Genomic DNA, 22443 nt, shown 5'->3' on the forward strand with positions numbered 1-22443 from the left:
GTTACCTGGGGTCCTGCCCCCCCCCCCCCCCCCACTGTAAATAAAATAAATAGCAGATCTACTGTACAAGCTCATGTTGCTATTTTCACTATTTGTTGTACGAAAAGGGCTTCCGTGGTTAACATGTTAACCATGCAGACTGTGTCTACTGTGTGTGCGTGTGTGTGGGGGGTCTCAGCTAGTGTCAGACGAGGGGGGGGGGGGGGGGGGGGGGGGGGGCAAAAAATGTTGCGCTCTCCTCACAGGTGAACCACGCGCTCTGCATTCAGTGGATCAGAGCGTGACATCGCTCGATCCCGTCAACACACAGCCAGGCCCACCGCACGACGTGTTCAGCAACTTAAAAACCCGACGAGGGCATTGAGGACGGCTTTTTTTAAATTATATTCCTGGCTGGCGGTTTCACCTGCAGTCCAACGAGGTTCACCTGAGGTTGAGGGAGGGAGGGAGAGAGAGTGTGGGGCGGTGAGTGAAGGAATAAGCAGAATAGACAGTAAGTAACCTATAGAGACAGGGAGACAGCGCAGACAGAGTGTGTTGGTGTCAGCGGTCAGTGTGCGGTGACAGTAGGGACAGAGAGCTCATTGTCAGGTACACGGTGTCAGGGGTCAGCCAGTGACTGAGTCTGATGAGTTTCAGCCTCTCTTATTCTCTCTTTCTCTCTTCTCTCTCCCTCCACACCCCCCGCCGCTGTGCCAGATTTCATGCTTGCGTTGCCACTGCGCTGTTTGTGTTTACAGCTTGGTAAATAGATTTTTAAAAGATCAATACATTTATTTAAAAAATGCCGATTACGCTGCATACCCGCCATTGGCTTTCAGTGAAGGGCTTTTGGAGAAGTTAATTGTAAGCGATGTTTGTTTGGGGCTTTGTGTGTGTGTGTGTGTGTTTGTTTACTTTGGTTTTGTTTTGTTGTGTTGTGTTTTGTTTGTTTGGAAGGGGGCGAGACTTGGCAGCTAAGGAGAAGAGACATTTGTTGTACTGTAAGGACCTGTAATGAGAGGGAAGCACATTCCACAAGATGGATGAAAATGAGAAATCTATAAAGAGGATTGATCAGACTCAGAGAGAGAGAGAGAGAGAGAGAGAGAGAGAGAGAGAGAGAGAGAGAGAGAGAGAGAGAGAATTGAGCAAGCGACAAGCTGCAGTTAGGCAATCAGCCAAGCACTTTGTATATTGTGTGTGTGTGTGTGTGCGCGCAAGCGCAGATTGTGCCTGCCCATCTGTGTGTGTACTGTATGTGCCTGCATGTAGGTCCTCATCTTTGTGACTCCCTGTCATCACACACACACACACACACACACACACACACACACACACACACTCACTTACTTCACGCACACTTTCCCCCTGCACCTGCAACTCGTTCTAAATTCTGCGCTCCCTCCCCCCCTCTGGGGTGTGTTGCTAGCGGTGGCACTGCCAGGTCACACACTCCAGGCTAACCCGCTAATGGAGTTTGCATATGCAGCCCGCTCCCATTGCCAGGCAGCCATTAATATGAATCACTCTCGAGAGGCCCCCCAAACAAGCTGGCAATTTGTCTTCACTAGTGAGCCGCTGAAAGGTTCAAATATGATATTCTCCTGGGTGGAGAGCCCGATGGGAAGGGGGGGGGGGGGGTTAGGTTTGGTGCTGCAAACCTGATTGTGGGCTGTCTCGTCTTGGGACCGCATTCAAACTGGCGGTGTGCTCCGAGGGTGTCTGGACATCCAATGTTTGTAGATATGGATTGCCGCGGTCGCACAAGAGGCCTAATTGTTTATGGGTGTGAAGAGGAGGGCAGTCGCTGAGGTGAATGGTCGACAACGCGGTCAAGATGAAAGTGGAGTGCAGTAGATCACATCAGTAGCGCACAGCCCGGTGAGTGAACGCTGTAGCATTGGCCTTTGCCACACGAGTGCCGCGAGTGCAAATTAAAACAAACCCGGCTAAAAACGCTTCTTGACTTATGGAAGAGACTAGGCAGCTCCCTGAAATGATGTTCTATGCTGCAAGAGTTTCTTCTTTTTTTCTTTTTCCCCTTTTCAACCAATTTAGTCATTATGTAAATTCCCAATTCCCCGTGCACTGTAGTCCCTTGTCGCTGCTGACCCTTACTTTTAGTTTCAGGAGGGAACGCGAAGGCGAAGGCGCTGTGTGAGAGACATCTCCGACACAGTGCTTAATTAATTCTTTTCAGTTTGAAGCTTGTGTAAGTGTATATAATTTTATTATTTTTACCAGTCTGCTTCTTTCCCCTGGCATCGAGAAGTTTCACCGGGAGGACTATAGCACATTCTTCACAGTTCAGCTCCCAACTGAACAGGCAAGCTAGGAGTCACTAGTGCAGCGAAAGAGATCGCCCTGTCCGCCCGTCTAACCACCCTCGAACATGGCCAATAGTGTTTGCATGGAACGCCCGGCCAAGCTAGAGGCACCAGAGAAAATCTCGAAGATGGTGGTAAGGAAATGTACCCCCGTGCCACACGGACACCACAGCAACAGTTTCTTTACAGGGAAGAGGGAGCTTTGTTTCATGAAATGCAGGTTCTGTAATTGAATCACACTGTCACTGAAGATTTCACGTGCAACTTATGTCCCTGAGACAACACTTGACAGTAGCCGGGGGCAAATTACTCACATTACATAATTGCGATGCTGTTGCTCAGCTGTTGTGTTGCCTGGAGTGGAACTGAATAGCTGCAGTGGTGCATTTGTATTTGTTTTATTGCTGCTGTTGTTTTTTAAACCAAATTAAGGTGTGTTGAAAAACAAACAACACACATACATTTTGTTTGCTGTTGTTCACCTGTTGTTCATACATCACAAATGTATGAAATAATATTTGTCAGACAGACACACACCTATGCAATGACCTCTACTGTAATATTATAATGTCTATGACAAGCTAGTAACACTCAAGTCATGTTTCATATGGCCAGAATTCCTTTATATCCTTCTGTTGATAATCTGCCAGACCAGAGAGATTTCTAATGAAGTCTCTCCTCACAGGGAACATGAAAGAGACACAGTCACCAATGGAGCCGTTTATCTCCTAGATCTAAATGGATTTGGAAATGTTGGTTGTTTGATGTACTTGACAGCCTGGGGTTGTCAATGGCCTGGTGGTGACTGCCTGTAAATGTACAGAAACTATTATTGGCACGCCACGTGCGATGGCCGCGCGGTCGATTCAGTGCTGTCCGAGTTGTACTTTCGCGTACCATGGTACGCGAAAGGGCATCCTCTGCGTCAGCATTGGACGCCAAAGGTACGAAATATGATGAGCGTAGATGTGAGAATACGTTGCGTTGGTATTTGAGTCAAATCTAGCAAGGCCTATGGTAGGCTAGCCTTGAGCAGAGAACAGAGGAGTACAACAATGGAGTACAGTCAAGTCACCAAGATTACAATTCATTTTAACCACGTGAACCCTAGCATCCTTATTCTGGACATGTCATAATAAGCGAACATTTGGCAAAAACAGGAAAACACTAGTAGGAAAACGTTCTACAAAAATAGCAGATCTACAAGGTCACAGCACATTGCGATGTGATGTGTTGTGAGCTGGTAGATGTGCTATTTTCGCTTTTTGATGTACGTCAAAGTATACCGCGTTTAAGTGGTTAATGGAACATACAAGCTTCCATATGTGTTTAACTGTGACACCTGCTCTAGTTTATGTTCAGAAATGATTTTCACTCTCTGTCTCATTTGCATGTGACTCTACAGAACATACAGTACTTTTAATATAGTGCTGTATGTGTACGTGACAGCAATGTGGACCTGGGAAAGACCTGTGAGGGAGTTTATGTACGGTACATGTAATTCTGAGTATATTTCCGCTGTGAACTATAGTGACATTATTCCTCTGAATTTACATATAATTGCACGTAACCACCACTGCTATTAGAGCTGTGAAATACATTCGGATCAAAGGTCCTAGTAATTTAGGCAGTCACACTGCAGTGACCGCTATGTAGGCTGCAAGTCAGGCTTAACAGAAAAAGACAGAAGACTGGGGTATGTATGGTAGCTGTTCATGTTGGGGCTGGTCAGCAGGTGCAATTCAGCCATTTTGTTGAACAAGAAGCAAATGTTGGAGAAACAAGAGGCAGTAAAGCCGCTGGGACCTGTGTGTGCTTCCACCCCATACCACTGCCTCTGGGTGCTCTGAGCTTCCTACAGACGTAGGTCCTTGTGTAAGGTTTCCTCAGGGCAGCTGAAGAAATGTGTGGTAAAAGCTGCCAGACACATTGTCCCCTCATGGGAAAGACCACATTCTGACTAATAGTGTGAGACAATTTATAAAACGAATGGGAATATTAATACAAATTCAGAGTCCCGAACAACATGTCCTGAAATTGCTTAATACAGCAAGAACAGATAGAGAGTCTAATAACGGCGTGGCCTCCCTGTCCAATCCTTTTGTTATCGATAGACTATGTGCAGATTGTGAATGAAGGCATACAAATCACAAGCTTTTATCTCAGTGTTAAAGCCGCTCTATACGACCTAGCTGCTGTGTATTCATATCATCGCTGTTCGGCGGAGTCACAAGCCTTTGTTACTACTATCTACATCTATCTATACACAAATGTACAGCAAAAACAGCAGATTTGCAAGCTCACATGGTGATGCATTGTGAGGTTCTCGGTCGTCTATTTTCACCAGCTTTATGCAAAACTGTCATACAACTAAGTATAAAATTAATTATAATGGAAAAGATTTACGTGGTGAGTTTTCTGGCCGACAGCGACGGTATCATAGTGTGGTGACAGTCTACACCTCGTTGGGTGCTTCACAGGAAAGATGTTGTATGTTGGAAGGTAAGGTGTAACTAAGAGAGCATGAGCTGTGATTGGTCTACATTTGAGGGGAAGGGAAGACATTCTGTACATACAAATGGTGCTCTACCCAGCTTGGCCTACGGCCATATTTAAAGTGAGGTTAATATAATATAATTGGCAGAGGTATAGATATTTCCTGGCTTTAATTATGTGATTTAACCACATGAACCCTAGCGTGCCGTGCCTGTTCTGGAGCAAAGAGATTTGGGGCCCTATCTTGCACGCCGCCTTATGCCTTTAACTTTTTGGGCATTTTTTACTCTTTTGAAAAACATTTTAAAATATTTTTTCAAAATAGTCAAAAATGACAAAAAGGCAGGGGACCCCTGTCAACTAAATATAGGTATTAAGTGGTTAAGAAAGTAGTAAAAATCTCAAAATAATTTACCAAAAATAAATGCAGATATTTTATTCTATCAGTACTTTGCTGTACTAGTATTTGTAAAAAAGAAAGAGAAAAGAAAAAGGAAAAAAAACATTTTATATAAAACAAAGCTAATGTGTAGGCAACGCGGTTCTGTTCGCAATATTGCATAGCTTTCAAATGCCTACTGTACAGTACTTACACAGTTACTTTTGTACTTACGTACATACAGGCAACATATCACACTGAACTGCAAGTAGTACTGTAGATGTGAATAGCAACCACAACTTCATTACCACTACACTATATAAAATTGAAACGTTCATCTCATAGAAAGGATTGAACAGGTCATACTGCAACTGCTTTACAAAACTCGAGTTTAATTTTCACGCTAACCACACAGTTTGTTGACAGTTATTCGCTAACGGCAAGAATCTCTTGTCATTGTCTGTTCAACTATACTGAGAAAGGTATCCTGGGATTTAAACATTCTGTGGTCATTTTGATACGATAAAAACATGTGCCAAAATTATAAATGGACAGATTTTTAGTTTGCACCAAACTACCAGGTTATATGTTTACATTTTTAAATGAATTCCAACTACTCTTTTGTGTAAAGTCTGGCTGCCTGTTCTGAATAGGTTTCATACTGTAAGGGACGTCACATTTGACAGGAATTCATGATTTCATTTGGGCAACCTGGTTAAATATAAATTCACATCAAGAGGAGCATGTGCAGTGTGTGTGTGGTCTACAAATTGAATTAGCTTTTTCAATTTCAGTTGCTGTTAATTAAGTAACCGGTGCCACAAATTCACAATGAAAATTAAAAGTAGGTCATGTATTACCCCGAGATAATAACACCCTGAAAGGATTTGGGTGGAATGCGTGGTCACCAGTGTCCCCCTGAGCTTCCTGACTTCCAACACAGTCTGCCATTGTTAATCTGTACCTCTTAGGAATGGAGGTCCTCAGAGAAATGTTCACCATTTTTAAAATGAATTAAAATACCAGGACAGAGGTTTGGTACTTGCACTACAGTAGAAATGTATTCTTTAAAAAAAAAAAAGGAGCACAAACCCAGTTTGTATACACTGTATACGCTGACTGTGCTACTTGGTTTAATTCCAAAGGCTGCTGTGTATTCTGGTCCCTGTTGGTGAAGTGACAGTTGTCAGGTCAACTTATCAGATTGTAAGCTGGCCGAACTCCAAGAGAAGGATGCTGTGGGTTGCTGTGCCATTTCCAATGCTTTTCATGCAGGGGCGATGAAATTCAACTCATTCAGTCAGCATGAATCTCAGTACTACATACAGGACAAATGATAGATGTTATGGTAGATAAGCAAATATTGTCCATTCCTATTTGTTTCTCGATCTTTCATTTATCGAGTGTACATGAGAAATGCACGTATTGGTTTTGTACTCGTCTGCTTGCCGGATAACATTGAACCTGGGATGGAGACATGAGAGATACAGTAGAGAGAGAAACGTTTAGGTTACTTTGATTCCGTTCACTGACTCCCAGTTTCCTCCTTTTATCTTTTCATTTCCCAAGCCTCTCATGTTGCGGTTTCCATTTAAGAAGCTAGTTAAGTTCATGACATCACTGACAAGAGCTGATGTCTCCTTTGGCAATGCCTTTGTTCTGAAGGATAAATAAAGCAACATCTTTTGTGGTTCATTCTTTCTGCTGCCACCACCTATTAATCCAGCTCTTTATTTCTTCTTGCTGCATGTTACTAGTCGCTTGTCTCTGTCTCACTCTCGGAGCGAATGCGTTGCCCTTCTTCTGCGATCACTTTGAGCACCCCCCCACACACATTTCAGAGCAAGTTATGGTCTAGAATAATGTTAATGGATGCACAGCCTGTGGAATGAAAACACAGAGGCAGATTTGACTCGCAAAGTCATTTTTGTGCCCCTTGGATCTTTTCTTTTCTGTAATACTTACTGTAGGCCCATTATTCTACTGCAAGCACCTCTGCCCGCAGTGATGAAATCAGCACTGAAAAATATCTTGAATGTACACATTCGTCACCCTACCAATGAACCGCCCGGAGTAGTTTCCACATGATGTCTACCCAACCAGTGACGGAGAGCCGGCAGAGTGAGGTGTTTCACAGATAATTACACATTTTTGGCCCTGTACAGCTTCAGTTCCCACCCAGAATAAGTGACGCAGTGTCTACTTAATCCCCTAACAGTTCCTCCCTGAATGCTCATCCTAGCCATCTGAGCAGCCATCAGCTGCGTTGTGCTGAAACTGAATTTCCCCCACAGGAGTAATGTTAAAAAGGTCTACTGTCTGGGACAGGTGCGTAGGAGCAGGCAGTCAATGCGTTGCGAGTACACCGTTTCGGTCCAACTGACTTCATCAGGTATCCCCAACTGTGATACCTGATGAAGGTACCTTATTTCTTCAAATGATGCCATCGGCGAGAACCCATATATGAAGATGGTATCGTTGCTGTCCGGCAGAAACCAGCTAACTCCATTTTGACGCTTTTGCATTTTTTTCCATAAATTGAACACCCTTTACGTCTGTGTGTTGGTAAAAAAAAATATTGAACCAATGAAAAGCATTAAAAAGCGCTTCTGACAAAACCAGCTAACTCCATTGGATCCTCAAACTTTCAGCTAAACCAGCTAACTCCACCGGATAGCTGGTTTAGCTGACTCCAGGTTCCACCCCCTTTTGACCTCCAACCTCATTGTGAACTTGGAGGTCCATTCAGCTGTTCTTATCAATGATGAACAAAACCTTCTAACTCCACTTTCTTTTTCATCTCCTTAAAAATGAACATTTTTGGTTTCTGCCGGACAGCAGAGATATTGAAAAAAAGGCATAACGTTGCTTTATGCATGTATTGAGTAGCCTATACTGTACCTGTGCGTGTCAGCCTTATAATAACAGCATTTCTAGTGGCTGCTAATAGCTAGTACTGTAGCTCTGGGAGTCTTTAGTTCATGAAGGCAGTGAAGTCCTCTATATAGCAGTCCACCCTGACACCCCTTGAGCAGTAAACAAACAAGCTGCTTTACCTGAGGTGGATGTTCCACTAGGCAGACTTTCTATGTAGAGGGGTTGGCAGAATTACCCTTTTTTGCGCGTTTATTTGGGTAATCTGAAGCGTGCTCCATTTCGAAGAGGCTTTGATCCTCCAAATATGCTGTTTTGATGATAAGGGAAAGAGTTTAATTGAATCGTTTATAATGTTTTTGCCAGCGCCTGCTGGCACTCTTTCATAGATCCCAGCCTTCATTTGAACTCTGAAACGTAATCATTTACGCTGATTACTGTATGCACAAGGCAGGCTCGAACAAAAGCACCTATCGCTCCAGGCTGGGATACAGGAGTTTCACTTTCACCCCCAGCATGGGCAATTAGCAACCTGTACAATTAGCAAAATGCTCATTAGTGTCTTTCTATCCCCTCCTCAATCTCTCAATCCCCCCCCCCCCCCCCCCCCGTGCCAGCGTTAGATGAATATGTCTGCAGTGCCCCTGGCTTCTTGCCTTGTAACCAGCATGGGCAGTGTGAGTACTGCTCAGCGGTTCATGGTTGGCAGGCGAGCAGGCCCTCTCTGTCTCCTGCCCACCTCATCTCATGGGGGCCCACCTCACCTTGTTACCCTTTTAATTAGTAGGAGCAGTTAATAGTCCCGACTTCTGCCGCCTCAGCACTCTGCTCCTGACTTCAAGAATCCCTCCGATCAATAGCTAGGGAGCGAGATAGAGAGCGAGGGAGGGAATTGGTGGGGGTTCTATTGTGGGGAGGAATAAAGGTACAGCAGTGCCCGTCTTTAGATTGAAAGGAAAACGAAAAGCTCTTGTTTTTTTCTTTTCTTATTTTTTCCTAGAATGGCAGGGGAAGAAAGCACCAAGTCTATGTGTATTGCCATCTATCATGTAGCTTTTCGCCCTCGTACGTTTGAATAGATGGCATGATCTTGGAATTCCTCTCACACCGACAGAGAAAACACAGAAGGGTCTAAACATTCACTCGACATTTTCTCTCACCCCCCCCCCTCAATGTAATCAAAGAGCCAAGAGGTTTGCTGTGAAGATTCTGTGTTGGCCCTATCAGCTTTCCCCCCCCCCTGCACCCCTCACCCGCCCTCGGCACCCAGTTCTTGTTTTGATTTAAAGATGCAATAGAAAATACTTAGCATTTAGATGACATGTTGGTGGATCAGAGGACTGCAGGCGGACAGACAGCCACAGAGAGACAGACAGACAGACACGTGGAACGGCAGGCCGGGTGGGCAGCAGAATACCAAGTTCACCCCGCTGCTGCAGAATGCCTGGCACAGCACATAGGGGAGAGCAGGGGCTGCTGGGAATGCCAATGCGCTGCCCAGACAGCCGTCCCGCCTCGACCGGCGCGATTGGCTGAACAGGCCATTAGCTTCCTGATTATGATTAGCCCGGCCATTATCTGCACAAAAGTGGCTCATTCACCAACATCAAGAAGCCGAGGGAGCTGTTTTCTTCCTCCAGTCAAGAGGAAAACACAGCCATTTCATGTCCAGTATTAACACGGTGCGAGAGTGGGAAATGGCCAGTTGTTGCTCAGAGAGCTACAGAGAGGTGAAATTAACACACTACTTTTCTTTATTGTTATTCCCTACAGCTGATATGATACATTAGATTATTAATTTGAAATCAACGTGGGTGAAATAGATTCATAGAAGCACGGGTCACTCTCGTCCGTTAACCCCAGAAGTTCTGGCGGACGTTACAAAGAGAGGCAGAGTCCATGGAGGTCATAAAATGTAGCAGATGACAAAATAACCTTCTTTCTCCAACACACTGCCTTGGATATAATTGAGAGCTGCGCCATCTGTGGTTTAACAAGGACATATGCTGTTCCGCGTCCAAGGCCAATTCACTGAGGGGGTGGGGTTGGTGGGGGGGTGGGGGGGGGGGGCGGGGGTTGCATGATAGTTTATTTTGGTAAAATACTGTGAAGTCTTCACTTTTGTTTCTCTGATGTCGACCTTCTCTTCTTCTTTCTAGCCTTTGCCAAAGGAGCCATCGTAGAGAGCTGGGAGAATGCAGCGAGTAAGTACTGTGAGTTTATCTTCTATACCGAATGAAGCTCAGAGACAATACAGCCTTGGTGCATTTACACCCACAAGGACGTTTTCATTCCTGCATCTTGTGAAGCACTTGTCTTTTCAGAGCACAGAAGTACACATTCATCTTTGAAGAGCCTGCGATGTTAACAAGAAGGCCCTGCTCTCTAGAGAATAACGGCAAAATGAAATATCAGATGTGCCGTCCGTTTAGACGGCAATGGTGTTGTCGGGGGTTGAAAACGTAGCAAAGTGAAGCCACCTTCCAGAGTGTGAAATCTTTGAAAACGCTCAGCCTTGCGTCTCCATCTAAACATGCAATTGAATATTGAATATTAAACATGCAATTGAATATTGTTGTGATTAATTGAATAATCGACAAGCACGTTTTGTAAGAAAAAAAATGTATTCATCATAATCTATCAACAACTTGTCAACTTGAAATTCTAATCGATTTTTCACAATCGTCTAAATCGATTTGTCTGTTTTATATTTCGGTGTCGCACAAAAACAACGAAAATAGCCGATCTACCAGCACAATATTTGACGCATGGCGCCGCACTGTGAGCTTGTAGATCTGCTATTTTGATATTTTTGCTACTGTTAAAAAAATAATAAAATGTTTGATTGTTATTATTAAATTGTAATATTTTGTATTACATTGATTAGTCAACTGTTTCACCCCTAAACCACTTTCATCCTAGCCTACATACAGATTTTAGGCATGACGTTATATTGTAAAACATTTTTTAAAACAATGCAAAAATCACAGATCTACAACCTCACAACGTACGTTGTGTACCTTGTTTTCACCATGCATTGTGTGACGAAGTATAGGGCTTAAGTGGTTAACTCAGGCCACAGCATACAGCCATGTTGTGTCGACGGTCGGATGCTTTAATCATTTATTTTCCATCAGGAACTGCTCCCTCCACACTGGAAAGTCCTGAGTCTTCATTTTAACTCTAAGAGACGTTTTCACAGTGTCCCTTTCTTTAATTAATGCTCTCTTAACACGTGAGTAAGACCCAATTGGCTCCTTCTCCCACCAGAGTACGGTGCAACTTTGATCTGGCTATGCAGAGAAACAGTCAGAAGTGAAATCAAAGGTAGATGTTTTGAAATGCGTACGGCTGCACATTAACAAAGCCCATGGAGGCTACTTGAAAAGGAGAGGCTACTTAAGATGGCCAAGTCTCCTGCAGAAGTAAGGAAGCACTCTGTGATATATTTATGGAGAGATTTCTTATTGGGGGGAGGGGGGTAATGGAATGTAATCGGAAGACTTAACCACTTACGTAAACCCTCTATACTTAACGAAACGGACCTACTTGGTACACTTTTTGACTGTGTGTCACACAGTCCTATACTGTACATACCCGGCAATAAGAAGGTGTGTACTCCCGTTCATATTAAATATGATATTAATTATACCCAAGGCAGGAAAGGGGGCGTGGCTGTGGAAAGGAGGCGTGACTTTAAAAAAAGCCAGGCCAGTGCTATCACCGCGACCAGCGGACGAGGCCAGACAGAACTCGTCCATTGATTGGTTGTGATATCGCCCTGACAACCAACAACAACAAATAAAACCCACGACTGTCCCTTCGGGCTATAGGATCTATCCTAAACGACGGCCTCCTGGAGATGGGATCCTAACACTCGAGTCCCTCATCTGATTGACGATCGTGTCAGCGTCTAATAGCCAGTGGTGTAAAGTAACCAAGTACATTTACTCAAGTACTGTACTTAAGTACAATTTCGGGGTATTTTTACTTTACAGGAGTATTTCCTTCTACTCCGCTACATCTCAGAGGCAAATATTATACTTTTTACTCCACTACAATTATTTGAAAACTTTAGTTACTAGTTACTTTGTAGATTTTGAGTATTATTACAAAACATACATTACCCACTTCAGCCCTATATACATTTCTGTCATTTTAAAATAGCCTACAAGCCTAGCCTGATTATCAGACAGAAGCTGCGTGGAGCTTCAGTCTGACATTGGCTGCAGTGTCCGCGATTGCTAGAGGGAGGGGATTCGAATTTCCCTAAACCAATCACAAGAGATTCACGGATCCGCCTACATCTGACGTCATCGTACAGCTTGTTTTAGCAGTTATTCACTGATTGGCTTGTCGTTAGACCACTCCCACCTCAGACTCTGATTTGTCAGGTATCTCTTCGATCGCGAAAAGCCATCTATAGGCTGACATTATTGACGGATTTCCGCGCGACGTCATCACAGAGCAGAATGCGCAATCTGCGCATGCTCGGGGGAAACGAATTGTTGCGCCGTTCACTCTGTTGTTATGTTCGGGAGTTAGATAGCCATAATTCTGCTATTATAGGCATAATAGGCATAATGCTGCTATTATATACAAACAGATCCAGCTTCCGACAAATCATTTTTATTGAGTAAACAAGGTATTACAAACTGCATAATTTAATCTACTTTCATTAAACCCGGTGAAGATCATTTCTTTTTTGAATGGACATTTGACCAGAGCTGCTGCGGGTAATGGCGCCCTCTATAGGCTTCCCCCTCCTCTGCGCGGTCATATCCTCTCATGTTTACTAACAGGAAACCTGTCTATAATGCCAGACCAAGAGGAGCTCACTCAGAGAGTGGGCGGGGTCTATGGTCAGGAACCAGGCTACTACAAGCCCACTATGCGTCGCGATGTGACGCATTGTGAGCTTGTAGATCTGCTATTTTCAAATGATTTTCATACATTTGACAACTTGTGAAGCATAATATTATTCTGCATAATGAGTACTTTTTACTTTTGGTACTTTAAGTACATTTTGATACCAATACTGTTTACTATGTTTTTATAGTGTGCATGCGTGTCCGCGCGCGTTGCACACGTGCGCGCAAATGCGTGTGCACGTGAATGCGCATGCATGTGCGCGAGCAAGTGTGTTATGGGGTGCTCCCCCACTTCTAATAGTAGCACTGAGTAGCACTACAACACTGCACACACAGTCAAATTGGATATGTTTATATCCAATTAATTCTTGTTTCACTCTCCACCAAATCTCTTCACCAAAAATAGCCGATCTACAAGCTCAGCTCGAGCTTGTAGATCTGCTAGCTTGTAGGGATGCTGGGGTCCAAGTGGTTAAGCAAATGTGTGGTTTTCAAATGTCATTCCCTAAACGTCATCGACTGTGGTAATTGGTCAGCGTAATTAATATGACTTGGGGACCAGCCTTATGTTCCGTCGAGCTTTGTTCCCTTGGAAACCGTTGTCAAGGTCGGTTAGTTGCATTCAGGTTTGCCCAAGCCTACGTGCAGGTGAGCCTGCAGTAACTGAGTGCTTTTCAGGGCTGCAACTATTGATTATTTCCTTAGAGATTATTCTATCGATTACATTTTGGATTCATCGAATAATCAAGAAGCAGGGTTTTGAAGAAAAAAAAGTTGTATATATCAATGAACCGATTATATACGTAAGCCCTATTTTATACTTAGTCTCACAACGGTGTCGTGCAAAAATTTTGAAAACAGCCGATCTACAAGCTCTCAAAGTGTTGCATTGTGACATGTTGTGAGCTTTTAGATCAGCTATTTTAAAAAATGTTTACGATGTTTGCCTATAATGAGATGCCGAATATAGGGGTTGATTATTAATCGATTCTTTTATTAGATTACTGATTATCAAATATCACTTAAAAGCAATTACGGTAAATTGATTAGTTCATAACTCCTGAACCTCTAGTGCTTTTTAAAGAGCAGAAGGGATTCTGCTTGAGCTTGAATAGAATCCCGCCCCCTTGAACATGACTGCTCAAATACAGAGCACAGGTATTATTACTAAAGGCACGTTGAGGACATTTATCATTTATAAATATTGATTTGCCTTGACATGGGAATCCATGCAACTCTTTGTAAATTTGCCAACTTGAAAGCTGTGATCCGTAATTTTATACAAACAGTTTGTTTTTTAAACAGTTTGTCTGTTTGTAACAAATAAACTGTGAACTAAATACTGTTATCCTCTTATTATCCCCCCCCCCCCCTCTATTATTTGCTGGGGTTGTATTAATTGTGCTCTTATGTAGCCATAAACATGATGTAAGAATAAAGAAACCTTGAACCTTGGTAGAGTATGTTAATAAAATAGCACATCTGCAGTGCTTAGATGTGGCCTCCCTAACTCTTCCATTGAGAGATGTTGACCCTGATGGAAGGACACCGACTGGTTGACAAGAAGTACCGTCTGAAGCTCATAAGCGCAATATCTCCCCTGGCCAAGCAGAGAATCCCTCTTGAAGAGCGGTAGAAGTTTGGTCTCCCACGTGGGAGACAGGGGTTTGAATCCTCTGTAGGACATGAGAATTACAGATTGTAGCTTTAACCACTTAAACCCCATATGGTTGAGCTGTGTCCCTCAGGGCTCTATGCTAGTGTATTATCTGTTTTTCGCTCTACATCAAATGTATTCGCTGAAAATAGCAGATCTACAAGCTTACAACGTGTTGTATGCGGCGCGTTGAAAGCTTGTAGATCTGCTATTTTCTGCAAACGCTTTCCGTTAGGGTTTAAGTGGTTAACCCATTAAGACCGGGAACGCATCTGTGTGTCATTTTTAGATTTCTCTGGCTATTTAAAAAATATCTTTGAAAAAAATTGTGAAAATTCGTGGCAAATTTTGGATTATATATTTTTTAAAGCGAACATTTAAAATATTTAGTTCTGTCACCCTTGGTCTTTTTTTTTTATCTAAAATATGTCATCAACTTCAGAATTTCTCCCTGAAACCGACAAGACAGGGGTGTACTTGTATGTGCCAGTCCAGACTTTTTCTGTAATGTCTGATTTCCAATCATGAACATTTTTATTAGACCGAGCTCGAGCTTGTGGAGAAAGTTCAATTTCCCATTTTCCTCCACAGGGCTGTGTGACGTGTCATGCTGTGCTGTGAAAATGATGGGTATGAAGTCTCTCACAATACCAGCCCGCTTCTGTACAGATTCCAACTGTGAAAGACTTCAGCCCTTCTGAGCCCCATTTGTGACCTGGCGCTGGCCTGTTTAGAATTCTAGTTGACTGTGACTGAACTGTCAGCAGGATGATTAAACTAGCCATAAACATGTACCACTTTCAAACAGACGTTCCTATTTTGGGCTTGTGGTTAAAGAAACAAATCTAAAAAAAAGTAGTGAAAAAAAATAATGGTGTGGTCCACCATGACAATTACGTCACTGGGGAGCGATATAGTCGCGATCACTTTCAGAGCAATTTGAAGAATGATAGAAACCCTTAACAACCAATCAAAATCCATCTAGATTTACAGGATGTCATGTTCAACAACGTTCAACGTGTTTACAGAACGTTATCGTTCATCAGTGTGAGGATCACATCAATACCGTTAAATACTTATCTTCCTAGCTATCAGTCTTGGTGTGGAAGGCCCTTTTTTATTTATACTTTATTGCACAACCATGTTGCTGGTCAAAAACAGTAATTTCAACTTTGTTTTTCAAAGTGTCACATTGACACTTTTTAATACTTTTCATAGACCCTTTTGAAATTCGACAAACTATAAATTACCCTTATTAGCATAACAGATAACAGCTGGAAAAGACAAAGGCTCAGCCCAGCACAACCCGGCACCTGGTAATGAGTTTTTTTCCCTCCTTTTTCCCCTCCTCTTCCTCTGCCCACTGTCATGCAGGTTTATCGACATCCATGCTGCAACAGGGACTGAGGCCAATCACTACACCATCGCGTCCACTCACCACTGCAACGCTCATCACTGAAACACAAAGCCCTGACCTTCACTGCAAACTCCTGGAAACCCTCCATCACCACAGTAAACACCCTCAGCTCTTCAATTTGGTCCAAAAACCACCCTGAACTCTCTGAGAGGAGAGCGTCATGGCACACCATCGGCATGGAATCTTCACCCAAATCAGATTATGAAAAGTTAATTTTACAGCAAACACCTGTAAAGAACATTTGTGGTATTTCAGTTGGTTTTGAACTACTTTGTATTGTTTTGTCATGTGCCAACATCTGCTCTTCTGGGGAGGACATCTCGTGGACATTTCCTTACTAATGGCTTTGCTTAAAACTCATGACAAGGACTTTCAAAACTCAGAGCCCCCCCCCTCTCCCACCACTGCTGTGGATCCATCCCAGGTTTATTCCAAACTACAACAGAGATGTGTTGGATGACTGTGCTCGTTCATAAAGAGGAACATTCTTGGGGATTGAGACATGTCTTTGAACGGATTCCAGCCATGTCCCTTGTGTCCTACTGTACATGTAGTACAGTAAAACTTGCTACACTCTAGCCTACATTAACTCCAGAAACCACATGCATCGAGTGGACATTTTGAAACGGCATGAGACTCTGAGGGAATGATACAAACTTATTTGGATGTGACACTTTCTCCAGTGAACGAGGTGAATGGACGGACAGGGGGGCGGTGACCGTGCGAGTGACATGGGGACATTGTTGACTGACGTGGCTCATATCGTATGTACTGTATGTGATGCAATTGTAGACTAGCTATCCCCATAGATTTCATCAGTAAAATCACCTGCACACTAAACGGGTGTGCTCATCGGACATCTGTGTGCGTGTGCGTGTGCGTGTGCGTGTGTGTGTGTGTGTGTGTGTGTGTGTGTGTGTGTGTGTGTGTGTGCGTGTGCGTGTGCGTGCTCGTGCGTGCATGCGTGCGCGTGTGTTTGTGTGCACACATGCGCACATGCGTGCGTGAGCTGGGGTCTGTGCATCCTGAGATACACTGTGAAATAAATCATATACAACATGTCATTAATACTCTTGTATATTTTTGGGACATGTCCAAATCAGACATCGGCAGTCTTACATACATTGGACTCATTTGTATTCATCAGGAGCCGTGTTTAGACATTGATTTTCCTTCTTTGATATATAGGTATATTTATATTGGGGGGGGGGGGGGGGGGGGGGTATTGAAAGAGCTGTCGCATAAGTTAAATTCTGTGATTAAAATCCATTCGTGAGCGATGAAATGTATTTCAGCGTTGCTGTCTAAATTGCATATGTTTTGCTATGCAACATATTTGGGTCGTAAAACAGAATGTGCAGTCGCCTGACTGCAGATGTGTAATATACTTGAAATAGCAAATGCATTTGCAGTATTTTTATGTGCCATAAATATAATTTCAGCAAGAAATAAGGCAGAAAATGAGAGAAGATATTGGGAATTAGTTTTTCTTTTCTTTTTTCCCTTTCTTTGTCAGAATTACAGTACAATATATCTCCATGTAAATGTAATGTACAGTATGTGTTCTTAAAAAAAAACAGCAGGATAAAAGGTGAGCCTACTTTCCCTCGGCTTGTGTGTTTACGTGTCCATCTGTGCACTGCACACGTTTGCATCACCTGCATACATGTGGCAGGCAGCCTCTTTGTGTGTGTGTGTGTGTGTGTGTGTGTGTGTGTGTGTGGGCGTACGCGTGTGCGTCCGTGTGTGCGTTTGTGTGTTTGGGCCGTGCGTGACCTTCACAGTGACATTGACCTTAGCATCCTTGAGTCCAAGTGGACACTTGTGCCAAATGTCAGGAAATTCCCTCATGGCGTTCCTGACATATGTCACGAGGTTAGGACGTACGTACATATGTACAGTACAGTACATGGATAGATATGGATGTACAGACATACACGTATGGACGGGCAGACGGACAGGCATCCGTATCAAAGAAAATTTAGCCAAATGTAACCAAATGGACCTGGGCCCATTTGGTTACATTTGTACACTCTCAGAGTTACAAATTGATAAATGAACGGGATTTTACTATGCAGACTCATGACAGACAGAGGTGATGGTTGAAAATTTGCTTGTATTGGCAAACAGAGCTTTGAAAATGCTATTCTTAATGTTGTGAAAATGTCCGTCCCAGAGAAAAGCAACCATAACGGTGCATGATGACGTTTCAGGGTACCGGCTCCATTTCTTTTTGGAGCCTTATCTTCCCTTTTGAAGTTTCAGGGTATCTGCTCCATTTTTGTTTTGTAGTCTTATCTTCCTTTTTACAGCAGACATCTGGACATGGTTAATGACACACAAACACACTCCTGGGGGCCTGGACTTGCTAAACACAGCATCGGTGAACAGCGTCGCAGCGTAGCGAATTAGCTTTTATGCCCACATAAAAGTCAATTTACTGAGCCATTAGCTTAGCATAGTGCTAATGAGATGCCAATGACGGCTCGCTGGGGATTTAAGCTAGCAAGCACATGGTCATTATTGGTAGAGACTTACAGTAGGCTACACAGGGTTCCTATGAGAAAACAGCGGTATGCCTGGTCTTCTGGAACTCCTGCTGTGACAATACAACCCCAGTTCAAAGAAATGGAAGTTTTAAAAAAAGGCTTTCAAAAAGGCGAAATGTATATGTGATAACACTGTATAATTTTCTTATATTAAAATTGCAATGTGGGCGTTACAAATGTAACATCCAGATTTGATTGGCCAAATCCGGTCACAAATGTAAAATCCGGATTTGATTTACCCAGGTTTGCGTGATGTAGTGCTCTAATCAGCACTAGTAGATTTTCAGGCCTGAAAATCTTGTAATTGTAACACATTGCTGCTTGCTTTTATAACAAGAATCATATAGACATTTTATAATTACTTATAAGGTCAAGAATTATAATTCTTCATACTGTAATTGCTGGTGACTCTCAGAACTTTTTGTTAACACTGAAATTCTCATAGTTGTACTACATTAATGATTTTATAATGCATTTTAATTACAGGTATAATGCATTATATTGTGATTATAAGCTACTGTAAGTGGTCATCACACAAAACATTTCTGCCTAGACCTCCAGGAATGTAATTACTTTACTCAGAGCACACGATGACCAGCAAATATGAGATATTACTTGACAGTCCTTATAATTAATTATAAAATGCTCTATAATGTCTTATAATTGCATTATTAATTGTTAAAAGCATTATTAACAGAAATTGATTCCAATAGTTAAAAAGCACTATTAATAGAAATTGTTACCATATTAAATAAAGACATTTTTCACTAGTAACACATAGGATACCACTCTACCCAATGGGCATGAGCACAGCACCACAATAAATGAATTTATCACATACCAAGCCTAACCCTTTATTTGCCATGGGTGAGGGGTGATGAATGTCAGGGAGAAAAACTCCCATGGAGTTATACAGCAGCTGTGCAATCAGCGCAAGCTGGTTCCCAAACAGTGGTTCGAGACCCATTTAAGTTGCGGATACATTTTTGTGGGTCGCGAGTAACCCATAAAAATGTTCAGTACCTATATATTTAAAAATATATATATTATTTCAAAAGATACACTTTTTTGATATATATTTCATTAAAAAAAAACTAAATGTTTTCCAAAGAATGTCATAAATAAAAAAAATTAAACTTTAAGAAGTAGTGAGTGTAGATCGGAGGCATATTTCACTAGTTTGAGTCCCAGCGATACATAAAAATCTCTCTTTTGGGTCTCAAGCTAAAAGGTTTGGGAAACATTGTTCTATTATAGGAGTTATACAGAGATGTCCAGTCAGCGCAAGCTCATGCCATAACTTCCCCAGGAGTTATACAGCAGGCAGCTTTCAACAGCAGCCAAATGGGCCCTGTTCACTGCAGCCATTTTGACAGGTAAACACAGCTGCAGATATAAACTGTTAATTGTGTGTTACATTTAAATGTTTCTGCCAGCACGAAGTTAACTGTACATGAGCTGTCCATGCTAGCACACAGTTACTAAATTAAACACATGGGTCACAATTAATGATCATTACCTTCAGCTGTACCTGTCAAAATGGCTACTGTGAAAAGGATCAATATTATTGTCCCTGCTGAACGAGCGCTGCGAGCAACCTCCCTGCTTAAGGAACTCAAAATGTCAAACACGGATGGAACTCGGCCAAACCGCTGCAGATTTTTTGGTAGAATTCCCAACTGTGACACTATCTGAGTGCAAAGGAACCAAAATGGAGTGGAAAATGGTGACCTTCAACGGTTCATAGAATAGCTGCATACCACGAAGGTGAGACATGGCAGCAACACACTGAGCCAACTCTCTCCCAGCACTGTTGGTGAATCCCAGTGGGCCTATACTTTACCTGACTTCATTGTCCCCAAGGGGAAATTCCCTTTGTTGGCTGTTCCACATTGACAGTAATGTTAATCTAAAGTGTATTTCTACTTTCTTTGTAGTAATAAGAATAATAATTTTGTCCCCTTTCGTTGTATGGGGATATTTGTCAATGTACATTTTCATTATGTGAAAATATTCCTCTGTATTTATAACCCATACTAGGAGCAGTGAGGAAGTGCCATTAATACGGTCCCCATGGGTTAAGTGTCTTGCTCAGGGTCACTCGGACACACAGACTGGCCGGACAGGGGGGTGAACCTGCGACCTTCTGATTACCAGACAGCCTCTCTACCCACTCGGATACAGCCGCCTGGGGAAAAGTGAACAAAATACAGCCTATGGTATGTGACAAACAAATTTTCACTTGGCGTTCGTTATTGACCTCGAATTATCCCTCCTCGGGCAGGCACGAGCCTGCCCTCGGTTGGATAAGCTCGGGCAGTGACGAGTGACCGTGTGATAATCTATATATAACGCCTGTCCTCCTGTGTATTGTGTGCTCAGAGACATGCATCATACTTGTACACCCTGAGTGTCACTGATAAGCATTTCCTCAAAATGCCACCCAGACACCTGCGTGTCTGTCTCTCTTGGGAAATGGAAGTGCCTCTGTCACATGGAATCTGTTGTGCCATCCCTCAAACTAGTGATAAGACAGTGTCTACACTCTGACAATTACACCCCACCGAGTCTCCAGCTAAAGCCTAATTTATACTTTGTAGTTAGTATGACATGCGTAGATCTGTTCTTTTTGGCAAGCGACACCCTCCCGTGATAGAGTATAAATTAATCTTAACAGACAAGTAGGGCAGCCAGTACCTGCAGCTGATGTACTAGATTATAGACTACTATATGTACCAGATGTATATTGTACTGTATGTGGTGAAAAAAAGACATGCTGCCTGCCATTGACCACACAATCTACTGCTTTCCTTTGGGGTACGGAATCAAACACAGAAGGAGAGGGCGGAAAAAAACAAAAATCACAAAAAGATATTTGTTGTTTCAAAATAACTCTGGAGTGGGCAACCGTCATTCGGAAAGGAAAAGGGGGGTTTAGGCTACAGAGGTACAAAGGTATAAAATGGTCATTTTGCTAGTGCAACACAAGCTAATTTATCATTCTTTGGGGGTCATGCGAAGCACCCTCGGTTGTGAATTTTAATGTTGTTTTTTTATGGGTCTTAATAAAGTCTATTTGGCTGCGAGCGTTTATGCAGAAGAGCACAACATCCTTCACTCCCCTCATTTAGTGAGTCAAGGAGAGAGGTCTGGGCCAAATTTAGCCACGGGACTTGTCGTTCTCACATACACACACGCCGAGGACACAGTAAGGTCAAAGATTCAAGGTGTTTGGAAGAATATGGAATTCAAAGACACTTTTTTTCGTACACGTTCTTGGTAACATGGCACACTGTCATATATTTTGCCTGCCAGATAATGTCGCTGTGTTATAATGTGCCTCAAGTGCCATCCACCTCCTGATAATTTGAAGTCAGGGGTCACAATGTGCCAATGACCCGTGTAAGGGGCAGGAAATTGATTGTGATGAGGGTCTGCATGGCCATGCGGCACTATTGACTTGTTTATTGGATTTTAAAACGTTGAGTGGCATCATTTAACACCAGGGTCAATATGTGCGTACATGACTGTTTCCTGGCACTATCTATCTCGCTCATCTACACATTTCTTGCATACAGACAATTAACAAGCTATATGCCTTCAGCAAAACAAGACCGTGTCGTGACTCTCTGACGTCATGTTGATGACATGTTATTGATGACATGTCTTGCCCACATATGGAGGGACAGAGGGAGATTATGAATTCACTAAATATAAAATATTATGTGAAAAATATTTATTTCATCAAATATTTACTTCCTTGGCCGACTAGCAGTGTGCCCAAGAAATTTGGACAGACACACAGTTAGGATGGGTAAATGCAGAGGATTGATTTCAGTTATGTGTAAAATGTACTTGACTAATACCTCAACAACCACAACAATACGCAGA

At 42.7% G+C, this 22443-nt stretch overlaps 1 protein-coding gene across 3 annotated transcripts in view; it reads left to right on the top strand.

Moving 5' to 3' along the window:
- tafa5l (TAFA chemokine like family member 5, like) overlaps window positions 1-17152 on the top strand; it is a 38171-nt gene extending 21019 nt beyond the window's left edge. Inside the window, exons 4-5 of one of the 3 annotated variants that reach the window (XM_084069273.1) lie at window positions 10218-10262; window positions 15961-17152. In XM_084069273.1, the coding sequence (XP_083925399.1) occupies window positions 10218-10241 (24 nt within the window). In that variant the 3' untranslated portion in view covers window positions 10242-10262; window positions 15961-17152. Of the gene's footprint in view, window positions 1-10217; window positions 10272-15960 lie in introns of all 3 variants that reach the window. The other 2 variants (XM_084069274.1, XM_084069272.1) reach the window with 2 other exon arrangements.
- The last annotated feature ends 5291 nt before the right edge of the window (window positions 17153-22443 follow it).

This window comes from Gymnoscopelus microlampas, assembly GCF_963454915.1.
Source record: "Gymnoscopelus microlampas genome assembly, chromosome: 10".
In the NCBI taxonomy this organism is placed as follows: Eukaryota; Metazoa; Chordata; class Actinopteri; order Myctophiformes; family Myctophidae; genus Gymnoscopelus; species Gymnoscopelus microlampas.